Source organism: Giraffa tippelskirchi, chromosome 5 (genome assembly GCF_054371585.1).
Source record: "Giraffa tippelskirchi isolate mGirTip1 chromosome 5, T2T-mGirTip1v1.2.pri, whole genome shotgun sequence".
NCBI lineage: Eukaryota > Metazoa > Chordata > Mammalia > Artiodactyla > Giraffidae > Giraffa > Giraffa tippelskirchi.
The window spans coordinates 176,293,586-176,309,999 of NC_137279.1; the positions used below are offsets into that span (position 1 = coordinate 176,293,586).

The 16,414-nt window shown below is 55.7% G+C and overlaps 1 protein-coding gene across 2 annotated transcripts in view; it reads left to right on the forward strand.

Annotated features, from left to right (window-relative positions):
• Positions 1-6,503: 6,503 nt before the first annotated feature.
• The window catches only part of SLC6A9 (solute carrier family 6 member 9), a 32,737-nt gene continuing 22,826 nt past the window's right edge, over positions 6,504-16,414 (forward strand). For both annotated transcript variants that reach the window (XM_081492556.1, XM_081492557.1), the window contains exons 1-2: positions 6,504-6,785; positions 12,252-12,367. In XM_081492556.1, the coding sequence (XP_081348682.1) occupies positions 12,338-12,367 (30 nt within the window). In that variant the 5' untranslated portion in view covers positions 6,504-6,785; positions 12,252-12,337. The remainder of the gene's footprint in view (positions 6,786-12,251; positions 12,368-16,414) is intronic.

A 16,414-nucleotide genomic window follows, 5' to 3' on the forward strand; every position in this document is an offset into this window, starting at 1 on the left:
CTCTAATTGTATCACTGACCAAAACGCTAATAGTTTTCTTCCCTTGAAGTGACAGGCTCACTTCACTCACTTTTGAGAAAATCATGCCAAAAACTCAAGTCTGAATAACTATTTTTGTCATGTGCTCTTTTAAGTGAAAGTAGCCAGTCAGCGAGAAAAGTGACTTTCGGCTCACAGCTCAATCGTTTTGAGTGCTTTTCCTGGAGATAACTATCATACTTCTATATGCACACTTCCCCTTTATCACACGAACTGTTGAAAAGATGTACTCAAGAGTCGAGATTTAATAAAATTTATAATTTTGTTGCTTTATCAACAGCAAAATTGGCCTTTTCTTCTTCTTTTTTTGTACTGAGCTCACACAGTGGCAGAAAAAAAAAAGAGAGAGAGAGACTGCTGGTACAGTTGGGAGCCACGCCTTGATTCCTATTTGGGTGCCAGCAGTTCTACCCGCTGCTGTTCTATGTCATCAGTGCAAATATCAACCAAGTGAAAATGGCAAAGAACAATTTAGTTGTATTATGAACATCATTTTTGCCTTGTAGATCCCCTGGAAGGGTCTTGGAGACCCTCAGGGATCTGTGAACAAGACCAGGAGAACGGATAAGAACTGACACTTGAATTCAAATGAAGGAATTAGAATAACTATATTTACTTTTCTTTTTTAAATGATTTTTTAATGGAGTTATCACTCAAAGGTTTATAAAACGCTCTCACAAATATCCTATGGAAAAACTGAAAGCCAATTCCATTGGCAGCACTATTTGCTTTACTTCCTCCAAAAAAAGTCGGGGAGAGGGGAGGATTAAGAACTGGGAGGCCCAAGGGAGTGTATCAGGCATGTGGAGCCATCCATCAAGTGTGTCATGGTGAGCACACACAGTCCTGGGACCACAAAGGCAAGGGGTGCTGGGAACTCAGGGCCCTCGGTCAGCTTCCCCCACACAATCTCGCTAGCTAGCCACACACCCCTCCACTACAGTCACACACACACACACACACACACACACAGCTGCCCTTTGCCATGGCTAATTTCACACAACATAAACGACCAGCCTAACTATGGTTACACTCACACAATACAATCATACAGCCACGCAAAACATTTTCATGGTCAAACACCCAACCTCACTGTGCTCACAACCAAGTCACACGATTTTGTATTCACAGTTGAAGAATTTCAATGAGCACACACCCAAGCATCGCTGTAATCCAGTTATCAGTATGGCACATAAAACTTTGACTGGGTCACCACATGACCGTGTGTGTACATTGTTCGCAAGGTGAGAGCATAGGTTTTGGAGACTGGCCAACCTGGGTTCGAGCTCAGGTTCTACCACTTATTAGTTCTTTCACCTTGGGCAAATTATTTAACCTGCCTGAACCTCAGTTCTAGAAAATGGGGATAATTCCTACCTTGGAAATACGATATGAGGAAAGCATAAAGACAGCACTTTGTCTGGACAGATGTGCCCTAGGGATAGGCTGTAACTGCCATGGATGGATTTTGTCACCAGAGGGCACCAGGGCTCCAAGATGTCAGTGCAGGGCGCTGGAAGAAACCCTGCCAGGAAGCCCAGGATTCCTGGGGAGCCTGAAGTCAAGCGCAGACTGGGATGGAGTGGGGATGGGGCTGCACAGACTCTGGAAACCCCAGCAAGGCCCAGGCCAGCCAGGAGCTGCTCCTGGGCCGGGTGGGCACCTGATAGGATCCTGGCCTTCCCTAGGAAGGAGGATGAGCACTTACTATGAACCAGGCCCTCTTCCGTGCTTACTTCACCCTGTTTAATCCCCACAACAGGACTGTGATTGGTAGCCACTACTGATAGTCTTCTGTTGAGGAATATTGAGGAAAGCGAGGTTCTGGTTTACCTGGCTATCAAGTGGAAGTCCTGGGATAAGAATGCAGACAGCCATGGCTGTCTTGGGGACCCCTCCTACCCCCTTTCTGGGGCTCTGACAGGGCTCCCTGACCCTGGCTGTCTGCCCTGGAGCTCAGCCAGCCCCAGACCCTTTCCCCTCTTCCAGCCTGCTCCCGGCCTGCTCCCTGAGCTAGCCCACGGGTAAGAGGCTTATCAGGCATGTGGGGGAGACTGATAAGGCAGGGCCCCCCAGTAAACCTTATCTAGCCTCGCCATCCTCAGCTGCTGGGAGTTGTGGGGTGCTGCCAGCAGATGGAGACCCACCCACTCGGGCCACCAGACACCACCCACTTGGGGCCCCATGTCGCTCCCCATCATGTCACAGCTCCCTGTGATGTCATCATTGGTAGGCACGTCATGGCCTTGTTCCTCCTCCCAGTCTGAAAGGGTTACTCAGACAGGACCTGGGGAAGTGGAGTCAGACAGGAGCCTTACCCAGGCTCCAGGTCAGCGAGCTGAGCTGTGTTGGGCTGGACTGGGAGGAGGGGGTGGTGTCTCAGGATTCTCCCCAGGGTGGATGGCTATTTTTGGTGTTGGCTGCTCCACTTATAGCCACTCCTCCCAATCCAAGGAGGCTCTGGGTTCAGCGGGGGCAGGGGCAGTGGGAGGAATCTCTCATCCCTCAACCAGACAGCTCTGGGTGTCAGCTTCTAGCCTAGAACTAGCCTCCTGCTCCTCACAGGGAGGCCCAATCGGGTGGAATAGGGACCTTACCTCCACCCCTTAGGAAAGCAGTGAGGTAGAGACATAGTCAGACCTGCTCTGACTGTCAGACACGTCAACTTGATGATGGTCTGTGCTCACAGCCTGACATCCACACTCTCACAGGCCAGCAGACATTCATTCTCACAGCCAAGCCCTTGACTACACGTGGGCCTCGGAGACAGGCTGCCTCACACCGGCACACGGTCACGTTCCCATATAGGAAAGCAGGAGTTCCTCTCCTCTCAGGGCTGATTTCCTAGAAATCAGCACAGTCCCCAGATGTACATTCATACGTGGTGAGTAAGTGGACATTCACTTACACAGGTCACGTGACCTGGGTGGGGAGGGACTGGAGGAAAAGTCACCAGTCTCCATCGCACTTCAGGACAGGATGAGAGCATCAGGGAAGCATCTCTGCTGCTTCCAGCACCACCTCTGGCCCAGCTTCCATGATGGCCACTCCTCAGGCAATGCCAGTCACTGAAGGGACCTGGGTCAACTGGGCCACCACTCCTCCCACTCCAGATTCCTTTCCAGTGAATTGGCACTCTGAGCGCTGGATGTTAGGAACTCCAGAGGTCTAGACATGAGGTGCTCTGGGCATTTAGGGCCTCTGGGTGCTGGGAACTCTAGGTTTCAGGTTTGTTGTGGTGTTCAGAGCTCTGGCACCCTTGGTGTTGGGAATCCTGGATTTTGAGCACCCTAAGGTATATAGAAATCTGAACACTGAATGCTCTGGACATCAGGGCTGTACCCCAGACAGGCCAAAGTCAATGTTTCCGATCTCTCTTTCTAATTTTACCGGCAGCTGCTGAGATCCAGCCTGGGCCCCTGCTCTGATTCCTGTAATTGGCTCATGCTGCCCCCCTGGACCAGGGCCAGAGAAAGCACGGCAGGATGGCTGGAAGGGCACACGGAGCCCCAGAGGCAGCTCTTGGATCTGGAACCAACCTAGATCCCTCCCTTGCATCAGGACAGGATAGGGAAGGTGCTAGGCACTGACCACTAGGCATTCAAGGGAGGAAGAATCTGAGAGCAGAGCCCAGGTGGGTTTCTGCAGCTCCTGAGGCTGGGGCTTCAAGCCTGGTCAGGCCAGGCTGTAACTCAAAGCAATGTCCACCGTCCCCCAACTCCTCTGCCGGGTCCCCCTGGCACCCCTCCACCAAGTGCCCAGTGCCATCAGCTCCTACAGTGCCTTCCAGAAGTGGCCCACGTCTGGCCTGATCCCTCATCCCACCAGACACACACCTAAGTACACTCTGTGCCGCCCAACAGAGGCCTTGTTTCTTCGGGCTGATGATGACAAGTGAAACCAGTCAGCACCAGGGGATCTGACGTGGACCCAGCCCTCCCAGGAAATAGCACTGCAACGGGAGGCTCCTGAGACACGCCTTAGACCACAGTGGGTGGCGCCCGGCCTCTGCCTGTCCTCTCGCTGCCCTGTCCAGGAAGAAGCCAGCCAGCGAGATGTCTGACCCCATCGGTCCTCCCCTCTGTCCTCTGGCCTGATCCCCCTCCTCTCCCCACACTGGCTCAGGCTGGCCATGCCCTTCCCATCCTGTGGGCCAGCGGTCTAGGGTGGGGAGCTCACGGTGGGGGTGACCTGGGCTAGGCCCAAACCTGCCTCCCTTGAGGCCTTATTCTGGTTGGAAGAAAACAGCTGCTTTAGTCTCTGACTCGTGGAGACAGACGATTTTTCAAACCAGGCTTTTCCTCAGGACTCACCTCACTGTGTACCTGCTTGAAGCCCTTTCTGGATCAAAATGGGTAAAATGCACAGATCTATAAGTCTCTGCATGTGTGCAAATGTACTTTGTGTGATGTCATCAGTCTAGCAACACCCATGTGGGCAACATCGCCAACTTTCCCAAATCCCCAGGGAAAATCTATTTCCCCCTCCCCTGGGCTAAAGTGTGAGACTGTCTCCCTGCCCCAGGATTCATCCCAAATGCACCTTCTCCCTGACTCAGGACTGAGCCCTGAGCTCTCCTCCCCTTCGCTTCTTCCAATCCCAGCCCACTCCACACACACCCCCCAGCCCCGCTTCACGTGGGGTCCTTAGAGTGGGGTGGCCCTGTTGGTCCCAGAAGCTTCACTGACACTCAGCGCTCTCTTCTCAGGGGTCCCCAGCCCCAGTCTACTCCTTCAAGGGGAATGGAGGCCATTGTCCCACCCTCCTATTCTTCCTTGTCCCCACTCCACTCCATGGAGGATCTTCCAGCAGCCTCCATCCTGTCTTCCCTGTGTGGTGGCCCTTTATGACAAGCCCCAGCGGGAGGGAGGGAGGGAGAGACCAGTAAAAGAATTTATGTCCCAGCAGGAGAGGCAGAGGGAGGGAGGTGTGGATCACAGGGGCCCAGTCCCCAGAGTTGGGCACACACGCACTGAGACCCAGAGCTGCTTCAGTGCACACAGTCACTCCCCCACAAACACAGATCCATCTACACAAATCCACAAGGGCAGGGGCCATGGGAGCCACAGACGGCTCAGGAAGAGGACACACACACATAAGACACCTGCAGTTCGTTCACAGAATACAAATCACAAACCTGCAAGGCTGGGAACAAAGTGAAAACAAAAATAATCTTGCTGATGAGAATAACGTCTCCAAATCTTCCCGGTTCTGACCAAGCCTCTAATGTGAATAGGTTGTAAGTTCTGAGTGGTTGGGCCCTGGAGAAGCCTGGTGGAATGGACTGGCGCTCCTTGGCAGGAAGTGTCTGTGCCTGATACCTGCTATCTTGCTCAGAGCCTCTGTAAATTAATAAAGTGGAATCTCACTTGTCAATGGATCTTGTTTGAGTTTGGCATGTGTGAATCAGTTTCTTGGAGGCTGACTGTCCCCAGGAAACAAAGAAAATTGGTTTCCTGGGCAGACAACAGTGAGGACAGACTCAGGGTGCAGAGAAGAGACTGGTCCCCTTCCTGAGCAGATGCTGGGGTGACAATAGTCCCCTGACAGCCAGTACTAACTGGCCCTTCTCCTTGAAAGCTGGTGGCCTCAAGACAAGCAAATGTGGGAGCCCCTTTCCACCACCTGCCAAGCTTTGCTGTTCAAAGGCAGCCTGGAGCAACGTGTTTTGTTTATTTTGTAGGACAGGAAACTGAGGCTCAGCAAAGCTCCCTTTGGCAAAGTCTCCTTTAGCTAGGATTGGAACCTCTGCATGTCTCTCCAGGGCGAGAACAGAGGGCCCAGGTTGGTGTCTGCAGCCCTTGTAATACAACAACCCCTGTGCGTGCTAAGTCGTTTCAGCAGTGTCCAACTCTTTGCAACGCTATGGACTGTAGTCCACCAGGCTCCTCTGTCTATGGGATTCTCTAGGCAAGAATACTAGAGCGGATTGCCATGTCCTCTTCCAGGGGATTTTCCCAACCCAAGGATAGAACCCGAGCCAATGTAGGTTTGACTAAACCAGTGAGAGGGTCCGTGGAGAAAGGACCCCAAGCCCTCCAGTTCCAAGGAGTAGGACCCAGGCCTTACCCAGCCGTGCCCACAGTCCCCAGCGGCACCGCTCCAAAGGGGATGGAATCTGCTCAGACTTCTCTCTAGGGGGAACGCAGGCGCAGAAGGCCGGGGGCCTGGCAGGCTAACTCCAGCCCCAGTCCCCCAAGTGCCCCAGGCCTTTCTGGCTTCATTCCAGCCTAGCCGAAGGGGACGACATCTACTTCCTCCAAGGGCCCCAGCTGGAGGGCAGCGAGGATGGGGCGGAGCAGGGGGCTCCTTTGCGGAGCCCACTCCCAGGGGTCCGTGGGGTTCAATCATCGGAAAGCTTGGAGCAACTTGTAATTTTATTCCCTGGGAGGAGGAGCCTGAGAAGTCGGCCGGGGGGTGGGGATGAGAATGGGGTGGGGTGAGGGGTGGGGTGACGGGGGGGTGGGGGTGGGCAGGGCGGCCAGGGGAGCTGCTTGGAGAGGGGAGGGACTTGGCTAGGTCTCCCAAGCCTTCTTCACTCTCCAAACTTTCACCAAACTCTTGGCCCCCGCCTCCCCGAAACCAAAACACAACAAGCTCAGGAGGAGCGACGAGCAGCTCGGCGGGGCGGGCAGACTCGCGGCGGCACAGAGCCTCAAGAGGCTGATGCAACTTTCCCTTTAAGAAAGCCACCTGGGCGCACCGCGGCGCGGACCCAGCTCGCCTGGGCCGGGGGCTGCAGCATGGTAAGGGGGCTATGGGAAGGGGGCGCTGCGGCCCGAGCCTCTCTCTATCCTGCCGTCGGTCTGGGTGTTTGGTGGCTCCACGGGGCTGAGCCCGAGGAAGAGCGAGAGAGAGAGCGAGCGAGCGAGCGAGTGTGTGTGTGTGATCGCGCATGCATGCGGGCATCTGTGGATGAGTGTGGGTGCACGCGTGGGGATGTCTGTCTCGCCGGAAAGGTCGGGTAGGTGCGTGCGTCTGGGTGTCACCGCTGTCACCAAGGAGCTGCAGCGGGCGGAACGGCGGCGCGGGGCGGCGGCAGGGTGGGGGGGGGGTGGCTGCTCCCGGAGGAGGGGGAGTTGCGTGCCGATGCCGGTTTGGTCCCGGGCGGCGGGCGCGTGGCATTGCCGGCAGCTCCGGCACCAGTGGGTCTGCGCGCTGGGGGCCTGCCGACGCCGGGAACCGGCGGGCCGGGTCTGCGCCCCGCATGCGGGCTCCTGGCTCTCCATCTTCTCGCCGGCCGCTGGCCGGCCTGGCTGCCTATCTGGCCCCTCCAGCCGGCCTGCCTCCCTATCTGCTCGCCCACTCGCCGGCCGGGTGCGGGTTCCCGCGCGCCCAAAAGTCCTGGGAAGCCGTGCCAGGGAGTATCGGTGCCCTCGGACCCTTGTCTGCGGCTCCCGGCTCCGCGGTGTTCTCGGGCGGTTGCTCTCCCGGGGAGAATCTGCGCCCTCCCCACCCCAAACCTTCATTCTGGGTGCGCGTAAGGCGGGCCCGGGCGGCCGCAGGTGAGGGTAGGGGCCTAGCAGCCCGGGGCGCCCACCCCCAGCTGGTGCCCCTCACCCCGCAGACAACGGCCGGCGGGAGCAGACAGCGAGGCTGGGGCCGGGAGGGAGGGGGGCTTTCCCGGAGGGCCGGGAGGGGCCCGAGCTGGCCCGGGGGCGGGGCAAGGGGGCGGGGACCTGGGCGCCCCGGTACTTTTCCACCGCAGGGGAAGGGGGGCGGGGTCACCGCCCCCACATCAGCTGAGAGGCCCACACGTGGCGGCTGATGTAACGCCCGCTCCGGACACCTCGCACTCGGATTAAGACGAACGCGCCGGCTTCGAGGAATCAGGGCTCTCCAGGCGGTGGTACAGCTTCGAAAGCGACCTCGCCTTTTCCTGCCGCTCAGGGGCCTGTTCTCAGGAGACCGGCCGCTTCTTAAAGGAGCCGCGCCCCCTTTCGGACCAGTTCTCCTCAGGCCACGCCCCCTCGCTGGCCACTCTTAAAGGAGCCGCGTGCCCGTCCCTCTGACAGCTCTCTCGTAACGCCTAGGTCTGTTTCTTTGCTGAAACAAGCTTGATGCTGCAGTCGCTAGAAGATAAAAGCTGGGGGGCCTAAGAGTGGAGAAGGAGACAAGGGCCTGAGAGGTTAAAGAACCCCAAAGTGAGGGAGTGTCAGAAGATTGGAGGGTAGTGGGTGAGGGGACTGGTTCTAGGGACTAACGGGCAACACTGAGCATGCTCAAGTGTTTCCTAGCACCGCAGATAAAACGCCCCCTTAACTCGGCCTACACTGCGACTGCGGCTCAGTGCCCAGCTCTGAGGATGCAGAAGAATCACACCTCTGCCCTGGGATCTCTCCAGCTGGTGGGGAAGGCAGATTTGGACACAAGTAACCATGCTCCAACGGCTGCGTGTGAGGAACGTGTTGATCAGATGTACACTGCGTGCATTGGGAGTAGCCGGGGGCACAGTGGAAAGACTGACTGCAAATGGAAGAGAAAGGAAGGCTTCTTGGTGGTAATGGCTTTGGAACAGGTTTTGAAGATGGGTGGGGTATATACAAATGGAAATAGGGACAAGGGTGCTCAAGGAAGAAGAAATTGCCTAAGCAAAGGCATGAAGGCAAGAACCCTCTGGGGATGCTGGATAGTCCCACATGGCCCGCAGGTGGCTATAAGTGGCTGTAGGTAGCTGATTTTGGCTCTAGGCAGAACTAAGGGCCCTTCCCCTCTCCCACAGCCCCTCCCCTCCCTCCGTCACCATGAGTGGGAAATTAAGTTTCCTCTGCTTTCTCCTAAACTGTGAGGTTCTTGAAGGCAGGGAAAGAACCTGTCACCTTTCCATCCCCAGCAATGACTTCAAGGCTTGGCCCAGATGGACCCTTAAAATTGGTTGACCTGACAGTCCTGTTTGCAGGAAGACTGAGCAGTGAGACAGTAAAGATGGACCAGATCCTATGACTATCCTCTCCCTATCCTCCCTTGAGTGGCTCACAGGCAACTTGAACCCAGATCACCCAACCTAGCTCATCCTCTCCTCACTCCAAACCTGCAGCATCCCCAGCATTTCTGTCCCTGGGACAAGCACTGGCTTCTTCCTATTATACCAGTAGAAATCAGAGACCCCTCCTTATCCCTCACCCCCAAGTCCAATGCATCACCTAGTCCTACCAAAGTTACTGTCTATATTTTTCTCAAATCTGTGCACCTCTCCCCACCCCGTCATCACGTTCCTGAGCCAAGCCCCCTCATTCCTGGCCTGGCCTATTCCTAATCAATTTCCTTTCTTCCCCTCTCCCTTCCCTCCAGTCCTTTCTCCATACTAATCTAGGTTGGTGTTTTCAGAATGCACATACCACCAATTGCTCCTCCTCACAGTTACATTTCTGATTTAAAGACTTCAATGGCTGCCATTGCCCTCAGGATAAAATAAAGATCAAAACAAGGCCCCATAGACCCTGACCCTCCTTATGCATCCACCTTCATCTTTGGCCCCTTTCTCCCTCACTCTCTGAGCCCCAGGCTCCTGGTCTTTTTCTGTATTATTTCATTTGCTTGAATCTCTCTTCCTCTTCTGTTGCTCACTGTTGCCTAATCATTCCTCTCTGACTCTTAAACATCACTTCCTCAGGAAAGTCCTCTGTAACTCTCAGACAAGGCCAGGCCTCACTGGTGTAGACTCTGGTAAAGAGGACCTTTCACTTTCGCACCCTTTATCATAGGCTCTAATTATATGCATTTGAGTCACGGGTTTCACTCCTTTCCACCCAGCCTGTAAGCTGCAGGAGGCCAGAGACTGAAGAGTTCATGGTGCCCAGCAAAGGTCTGGCCCAGAGCAACCCCGAAATAAATATTTGTGGATTAAATGAATTGAACTGTGGCCAGCCCTAACTGCCTGCTGAACAATTTAGGCCGTATCCTGTTGGCTGTGGAAGACTATTGGAGAGAATCAGAGTTTTAGGACTTTGCGAAGATTAATGAATTGGAGTGGAGGAGAAAATAGAGGACCTGTAGAGTCAAAAATTAAGCAGAAACTTCAGAAGGTACCAAGGAAGTGTAATTAGCCCCATCTTCCAGATTGAGAAAACCAAGGGTCAGAGAGGTTAAGTAACTTGCTTGAAGTCACATACCTAGTGAGTTGGCAGAGTCAGTTCCTCCTCCCAGGTCCCAGAGTCCAAGCTCTTCATCACAAGCTAACCTGACTCTGACCCTCTTGGCACAGATAGAGAGCTTGTCAATAGTTGCCCATATATGGGTGAGGGGCAGGCCCGGTGCCTGGGTAATGTGGATGCCCAACCACTACCAGAGGGCCTGACCTATCATAGGCTTTCAGGTGGTACTTTTTGAATGGATGGATGGGGCCATTTAACAGAAATAGCAGAGGCAGGAGAAGTAGCAACGCTTCGCACCCAACTCATTGTCCTGGGAGCCGCTGCTAAGCAGTCTTTTTTCCACTGAGAAAGAGAAGCACCTAGAACACAAGGGCCATATTTGCATTGCTCAGGAATATCACCCTGTAGCCCAAGTTCCAGGACAGAGTATCCTCAGTTTACTCATCTGACCAGAAGGCATGATGTCCAAACCGTGAGGTGGCTCTGCTTCATTACTGTCATCATCGTCATTATTATTTGTTAGCCAAAGAGTGACGGCTTTGAAGACAATAAGTCTAGAGTTTATAGCTTGGAGGGAGGGATGTGGTGAGTGAGAACAAGGGTATGATCGATCACATTCCCTCTTCTCCTGACTGCCCCCAGAAGACCAAAGCCACGAGCAGGGACTTCTCCAGAGAGTCAGAAAACCTGGCCTGGGTGACTAACCAAAGGGAAATGGTCACAAGTCACACCCTTGCCTGGCCCTGAGGAGGTTATGCAGGACACCTGGTGGCCAGGGGAAAGGCCAAAGGTAACCTAGGGAGGATTTGCATAGGCAAAGAAAAGCTGCTTCCTCCTCTTTTCTAGCTTTCCAGTGACTTCCTGGGTCTGAGGGTGAACTCTTGAGGTGGCTGTGGGTGGGTCCGAGTGACACAGAATAGCCTTTGCAGTAGAGTCCACTTCCTGAGAGTACCCAGAGAAGACCCCAGTCCTTCCTGTGACCACGTCCTATGAAGGGTGAACGTCCTTGTCTATCTGACCATGCGTTTTCCTCCCATGAGAGCATTCCTTGAGGTTCTCGAAGGTTGATTCCATTCCTGTGGCGTGTCAAAAACTACCTCGTCTTCCATCTGCATCCGTCCAACATCAAACCTTCAGACACCAGCAGCCGCATGGCCGTGCCTCCTGTCAGTCTGTCTGCTCCCCACCCCCCACCGCCAGCCCCACTTGACTCTGAAAGATCTCTTGAGCTGACCTGGCTCCTGATTCCAAGACCTCAGTGTTATCCATTTCCCTTCAACTCAATTCCACCAACGCTTCCTGCAAACTGAGCTGGGCACAGAGGGGTCAATAAGACATATCCAACCCCTCAGGGAACTGGCCAACCCACAGTTGACAGACATAAGCAAATATGTCTCAAGTGAGTCTGTAAGGACACTGGTAGCACAAAACACAAAAGAGGAAGCAATTTGTTCATTCTGGAGTGGAGTGGGGGCCGTGTCAGGAAAAGCTGCCGAGGAGAAGTGACACTGAAGCAGGGTCCCAAAGGGTTTGTAGAATTTCACCTGGGGAACAGGAGGGAAGGTGTTCGGCAGGGGCCTGCCTGAGCAATGGCACGGAGGCGTGCCTGCACATGCTGTGTTTGCTGTGCCCAGAGCTTCTGGTCCAAGTTAGTAATGTAACGACAAGCCCAGATGCTTGGAGCCCAGGCTGAGCGGCACCAGGATAGGGAAGGCCCACCCTGGCTGCTTGGCCGTGGCGAGGTGGGGGAGCATGTGCTGATCCAGGCTGACTCGCCTTCAGGGGAAAGGTTGAGGCCATTCACACGGACGATGAAGGAATTGGACCCTGTCCCAGTTCTGTGTTCGTTTTTTATCTTTTATAGAATTGGGCATCTGGAGAGTCAAAAATAGACCTTTGCCCATTGGGACAGGAAGCCTGGAGACCAAGGGATCCAGGGGAAGGGTTGGGAGAAGAGTGAGGTAGGAACTGGATTGACGGTCATCCAGAAAGGAACAGGACGGGAGGGAAGAGCGGCAGGTGGTCTGGGCCCTGCACTACCTGTTCTGGAGAGCCACACACGTCCTGCCCTGCCTTCCCCAGGCCAAATCCTCACCTCATCCTCTGCTCTCTCCACAGCTCCGGAGGCCTGTACTCTGAAAGGTGCTAGAAACAGAGGCTGTGAGTGTGATCCGGGACTCCAGAACCCTTAACCCACCACCACCATGGTAGGGAAAGGTGCCAAAGGGATGCTGGTGAGTACAGGGACCAGACTGCAGGGAGGGGTGGGGGTCATGAGCACCATCCACCCCTGCTGGGGCCAGCTGCTGACCCCGAAAGGAGGGCCTAGGAGGCTCCATGGGGCCCCAAGTCTGGCACTGCCTGGACTCCTGAGTGGTAGGGCTGTCGCAGGCCCAGGCAGGCAGCCCCTCACCCAGCAGGTTAAATACTGCCATAGTTCAGAGCCCACAGCAGGCAGATTCTGCTACAGAGCCCGAAAGTCATGCTGGGAAGCAGGAAGCACACTCCCCACCCTCATCACAAGATACCCAGGAGAGCAGGCTGCAGTTGATCCTGCCGGGAGGGCCGTCCCATGGCTGATACCCCAGCACCCTCATCCTGTGCTCTGCCTGCTGTGGGGAGCATTCAGTAGGTACTGATCAAGGAGTCCTCAGAGACTGATGTTTCTCTTCTTCCACTGGAAAAATAGCATAGAACATTTCATGTTGAATCCTCTTGTGAGGTCTTTCAGGAAACATCCCTCTCCACTTTCTCCAAGTCACGGCTCTTCACTGCCCGCTGCCTCAGAGCACAGGAGAGGTGGTACGAAGCAGCAGGCAAGAGCAGGCAAGAGCGGGGCCAGCTCATGGATGGCTGGCTCATGGATGGGCGGAGCAGGCCAGCTCTGGAATCAGAAGCCAGGAAAATACCCTAAGGGCAGTTGTATTCTTTCTCTGGGGATATTGCCTCAAGAACCAGGGAGACTTCCTGGAGGAAGCCAGTGGCTAAGCAAGGCCCTTCCCTTGGCTCCTCCCTTCCCCACATGGATTCTCCTGTTGCTGTTCTCATTCAGTGCAAGACTGATTGACCTAGGGTCTCTTGCTGAGCCCTCCCCAAACAAGCCCTGTCTCTCACCAGGGATTTCTGGGACTCTTAAGTCCTAGGTCCAGAGAAATGCTGTTGGGGAGGGAACCAAACAGTTGTGCTCCAGGCTCAGGACACTCTCTCCTGCCTGGTCCTGGACTTCCAGCATCCAGCCCCTGAGGCCCGCTCTGGTCTGGCCCACTCCTGATTGGAACAAGTCTGAATGAACTAGGCTTCTCAAAGTATTCCTGAGCCAGCTTGAACTCTTGAGTGCTCAGTGGGCAGAGACGGGGGTCTCAAGACCCTCATACTTGCTAGGGGGGAGTAGATGCCATGATAGGGTCAAGACTGGCTTCCTTCTTGCCAGAAGTGTTGGAATTGCCATGGGCCTGTAGCAGAAAGTGGAGTGCGGCTCTGCCCCCCCGCCCCCATGGAGATTCTGAGTCCCGTGAAACTTAAGAAATCCTCTGAGTACTTGCTGGCTGCTCTGCTTTCTCTGGAGTGACCCTGAAAGGACTGGGGCGGGCAGGCAGGGGTGATGGGGGACCCACGTGGGCAGCACAGAGAGCCTGAATCCCAAGGCCCCAGAACCCCTGCCGGGGCTGAGCTTCCCAGACCCCAGGCTCTGCCGGCCAGTCTATAGAAGGGAATGCTGCCTTGGGACGCCCATTCCCAGCACCAGGATGTGCCTAAAGATAGCCAGAGCTTAGTTTCCTTCGTGCCCTTTGACCTTTGACATCTGCCCGCCGCTGCTGTGTCTGAGGCTCCATAGCAGGTCCCCTGGGCACCCCCAGTGGTTGCTCGAGATTCTATTCCTGCTTCTTTCTCAGTTCTGCTTATGACCCTGGGCTACACTGTTCTCAGGACTCAGTTGGAACCAGTGCTGCCTCCATGTAGCGCTTGTCTCTGAGGAGTGCCATCCCTCTTAGCTAATCTGGGCAGCTGTACCCAGACTTCATTAGCTGCCTGTGGTCCCCTAAGGGCAGATCATGAAGAATGCTCCTTCTCTAGAGGCCCCAGTGGGGCAGAACAGAGGGAGCTGAGGGCCACGCATGTAAACCAGGGGCACTTGGACCCTCCCAGGTCTGTGACTTCTGTTGCCATTTGTGTCCTGGTATGCAGGAGTAGGCAGCTGGCCCCGGCCACGAGGTCCTCACTTCCATCCCCCTTTGCCCCAGGCTTGGGTGTGCAGACATGGGCGCCCTGGGTCTCCTCAGTGTCTACCCTATGTCATCCTTGGAGCCTCTGCTGGGCTCTCCACGCGGCAGGTGCCCCGTGGAGGGCAAGCCACTTCCCAGCACGTGCCCAGGCCCACATGCCTGCCACACGTGTGCCCCCCCACCAACTCCCAGCCCAGATGGTCTCTGCCAGGCCAGCTCAGCTGCCTCCCTCACGCCTCAGCAGCTCCTAGGACAGGGCCATGCAGGAACCCAGCTGGCCGGGGTGCCTCCAAGCCTGGGAGCAGCTGGGATGCTTGGGGGCACCAGGGGTGGGGGTGGGGGTGGTTTCCTTCATGGAGACCTAGTGCCTCTATTTATACACATGTAGGGCCGAGTTGCCTGGGGCTCAGAGGACAGGGAGCTGGTAGAGAGGAGCCCAGGACAGGAGAGCCCCACTGGGTCAGCTTTAATCCCACAGTCTCACACGAAGTCCAGCTCAGTCCCCTCCCCTGTGCCTGCTTCCCACTCGTATAGCATCTTGGGCAGATAGGCCTTGGTGAGCCTCACTGGTCTCTCCCCACATCTCTGCTGCATTGGGTGCCTCTGCTACTGGGAAGCCTCGTGATGAATAAGAGCAGAGTCACCCAGGCTAGGGCTCCAGGTGCCGGAGCATCTAAATCGTCCTAGAAGGCTTTGAAAGCACCACAGGCCGCCTGGGGCTGCCCCACCCTGACCTGTTCTGTTGTGCTTTGACAAGAGTGTTTAGATACTTCTTGTCTGCAGCAGCCATCTCAGAGCCTGGTACACAGTGGGTGCTCACCCAGCCTGGGTCCTGGCATGTGGCAACTGCTCAAACAGTGTGGGCTTGACACATCCTGGGAGCTCAGCAAGCACAGGGTTTGGCATACACCGGGCCCTCCCTTGGTAGAAGGCTTGTCACTTTCCAGGCATTCTCCAAGCATGAGTCCCGGCAGGTGACAAGTGCTCAACCAGTATGACACGGCACACAACGGGCACTCACCTAACACAGTGCCAGGCACACAGTGCATGCTTACCCTGCTCAGGGCTGACCGTATCCTGGGTCCTCACCTGGCCCAGAATTTGGCATACATGGGGCACTCATCTAGTGCAGAACCCAGCAAACCACCAGGGCTCCCTGGCATGGGGCTGGCACACAGTGGGTGCTCTCCCAGCACTGGACTTGGCACACACTGGGTGCCTTCCTAGTGTGGTTTGACACACAGTAGGTCTTCTTTTATCTCAGGCACCAACACACAGTGGGCACTCTCCTTATATGATAAGGATTAGCACAGAGGAGGTACTCTCCTAGCCAGGCCAGCCTGCACAATGACTGGATGATCCTAGATTCACAACTAAAGCCTCCCCAGTGAAATGGACAATATCAAGATCCAGACGAAAAGGCCTAGCCTCCTCAGGCTTCCTCTCTGGACCTAGGACCTGCCCTCCATTCCGCTTGGCCTCCCTCCCCACCCTGGCCTCCCTGGAGCCCCCCGACTCAGCTCTGTGGCCTCCCCTCCCCTCACCCAGCTTCCCAGCAGCCCCAGCACCCCAGCAGGCTGCAGTCCTGCCTCAGCAGGACCTTCCCTTGGAGTCACAGGTCGCAAACAAAGCCCCTCAACTCCTGGGCCCTCTGGAGGAATGCCCGCTCTTATTAAAAAAAGTCAGAGGTGGGCTTGGGGGAGCCGGCCTCCCTGAGTGGGGCTAGAGCAGCTGGATCCCACTAATGAGGCCTCATTACCGCCAGGACCCAGCTGGGCTGCTGCGCCTGCTGTCCCCATGGCCAGAGCCAGAGAAAGCTGTCCAGCCAGGGCTGCCTGTTCTGGGCACCCGGCCCAAGCCAGGGCAGCCAAAGCCCAGAGCCCACCCTGGGTGGAAGTGAGCATTTGGGCATCATGGGTGACTGGGCCTTCCTGGAACCAGTGGCCCAGCCAGGGGCTTGGCCCTCAGTCTGGACTCGCAGGAAGTCAGCGGAAGTCAGCAGAGCATGTCTGGGGACCCGGCTGCCTGAGGCTGGCCGGGAAGCAGCTCAGTCGCTAG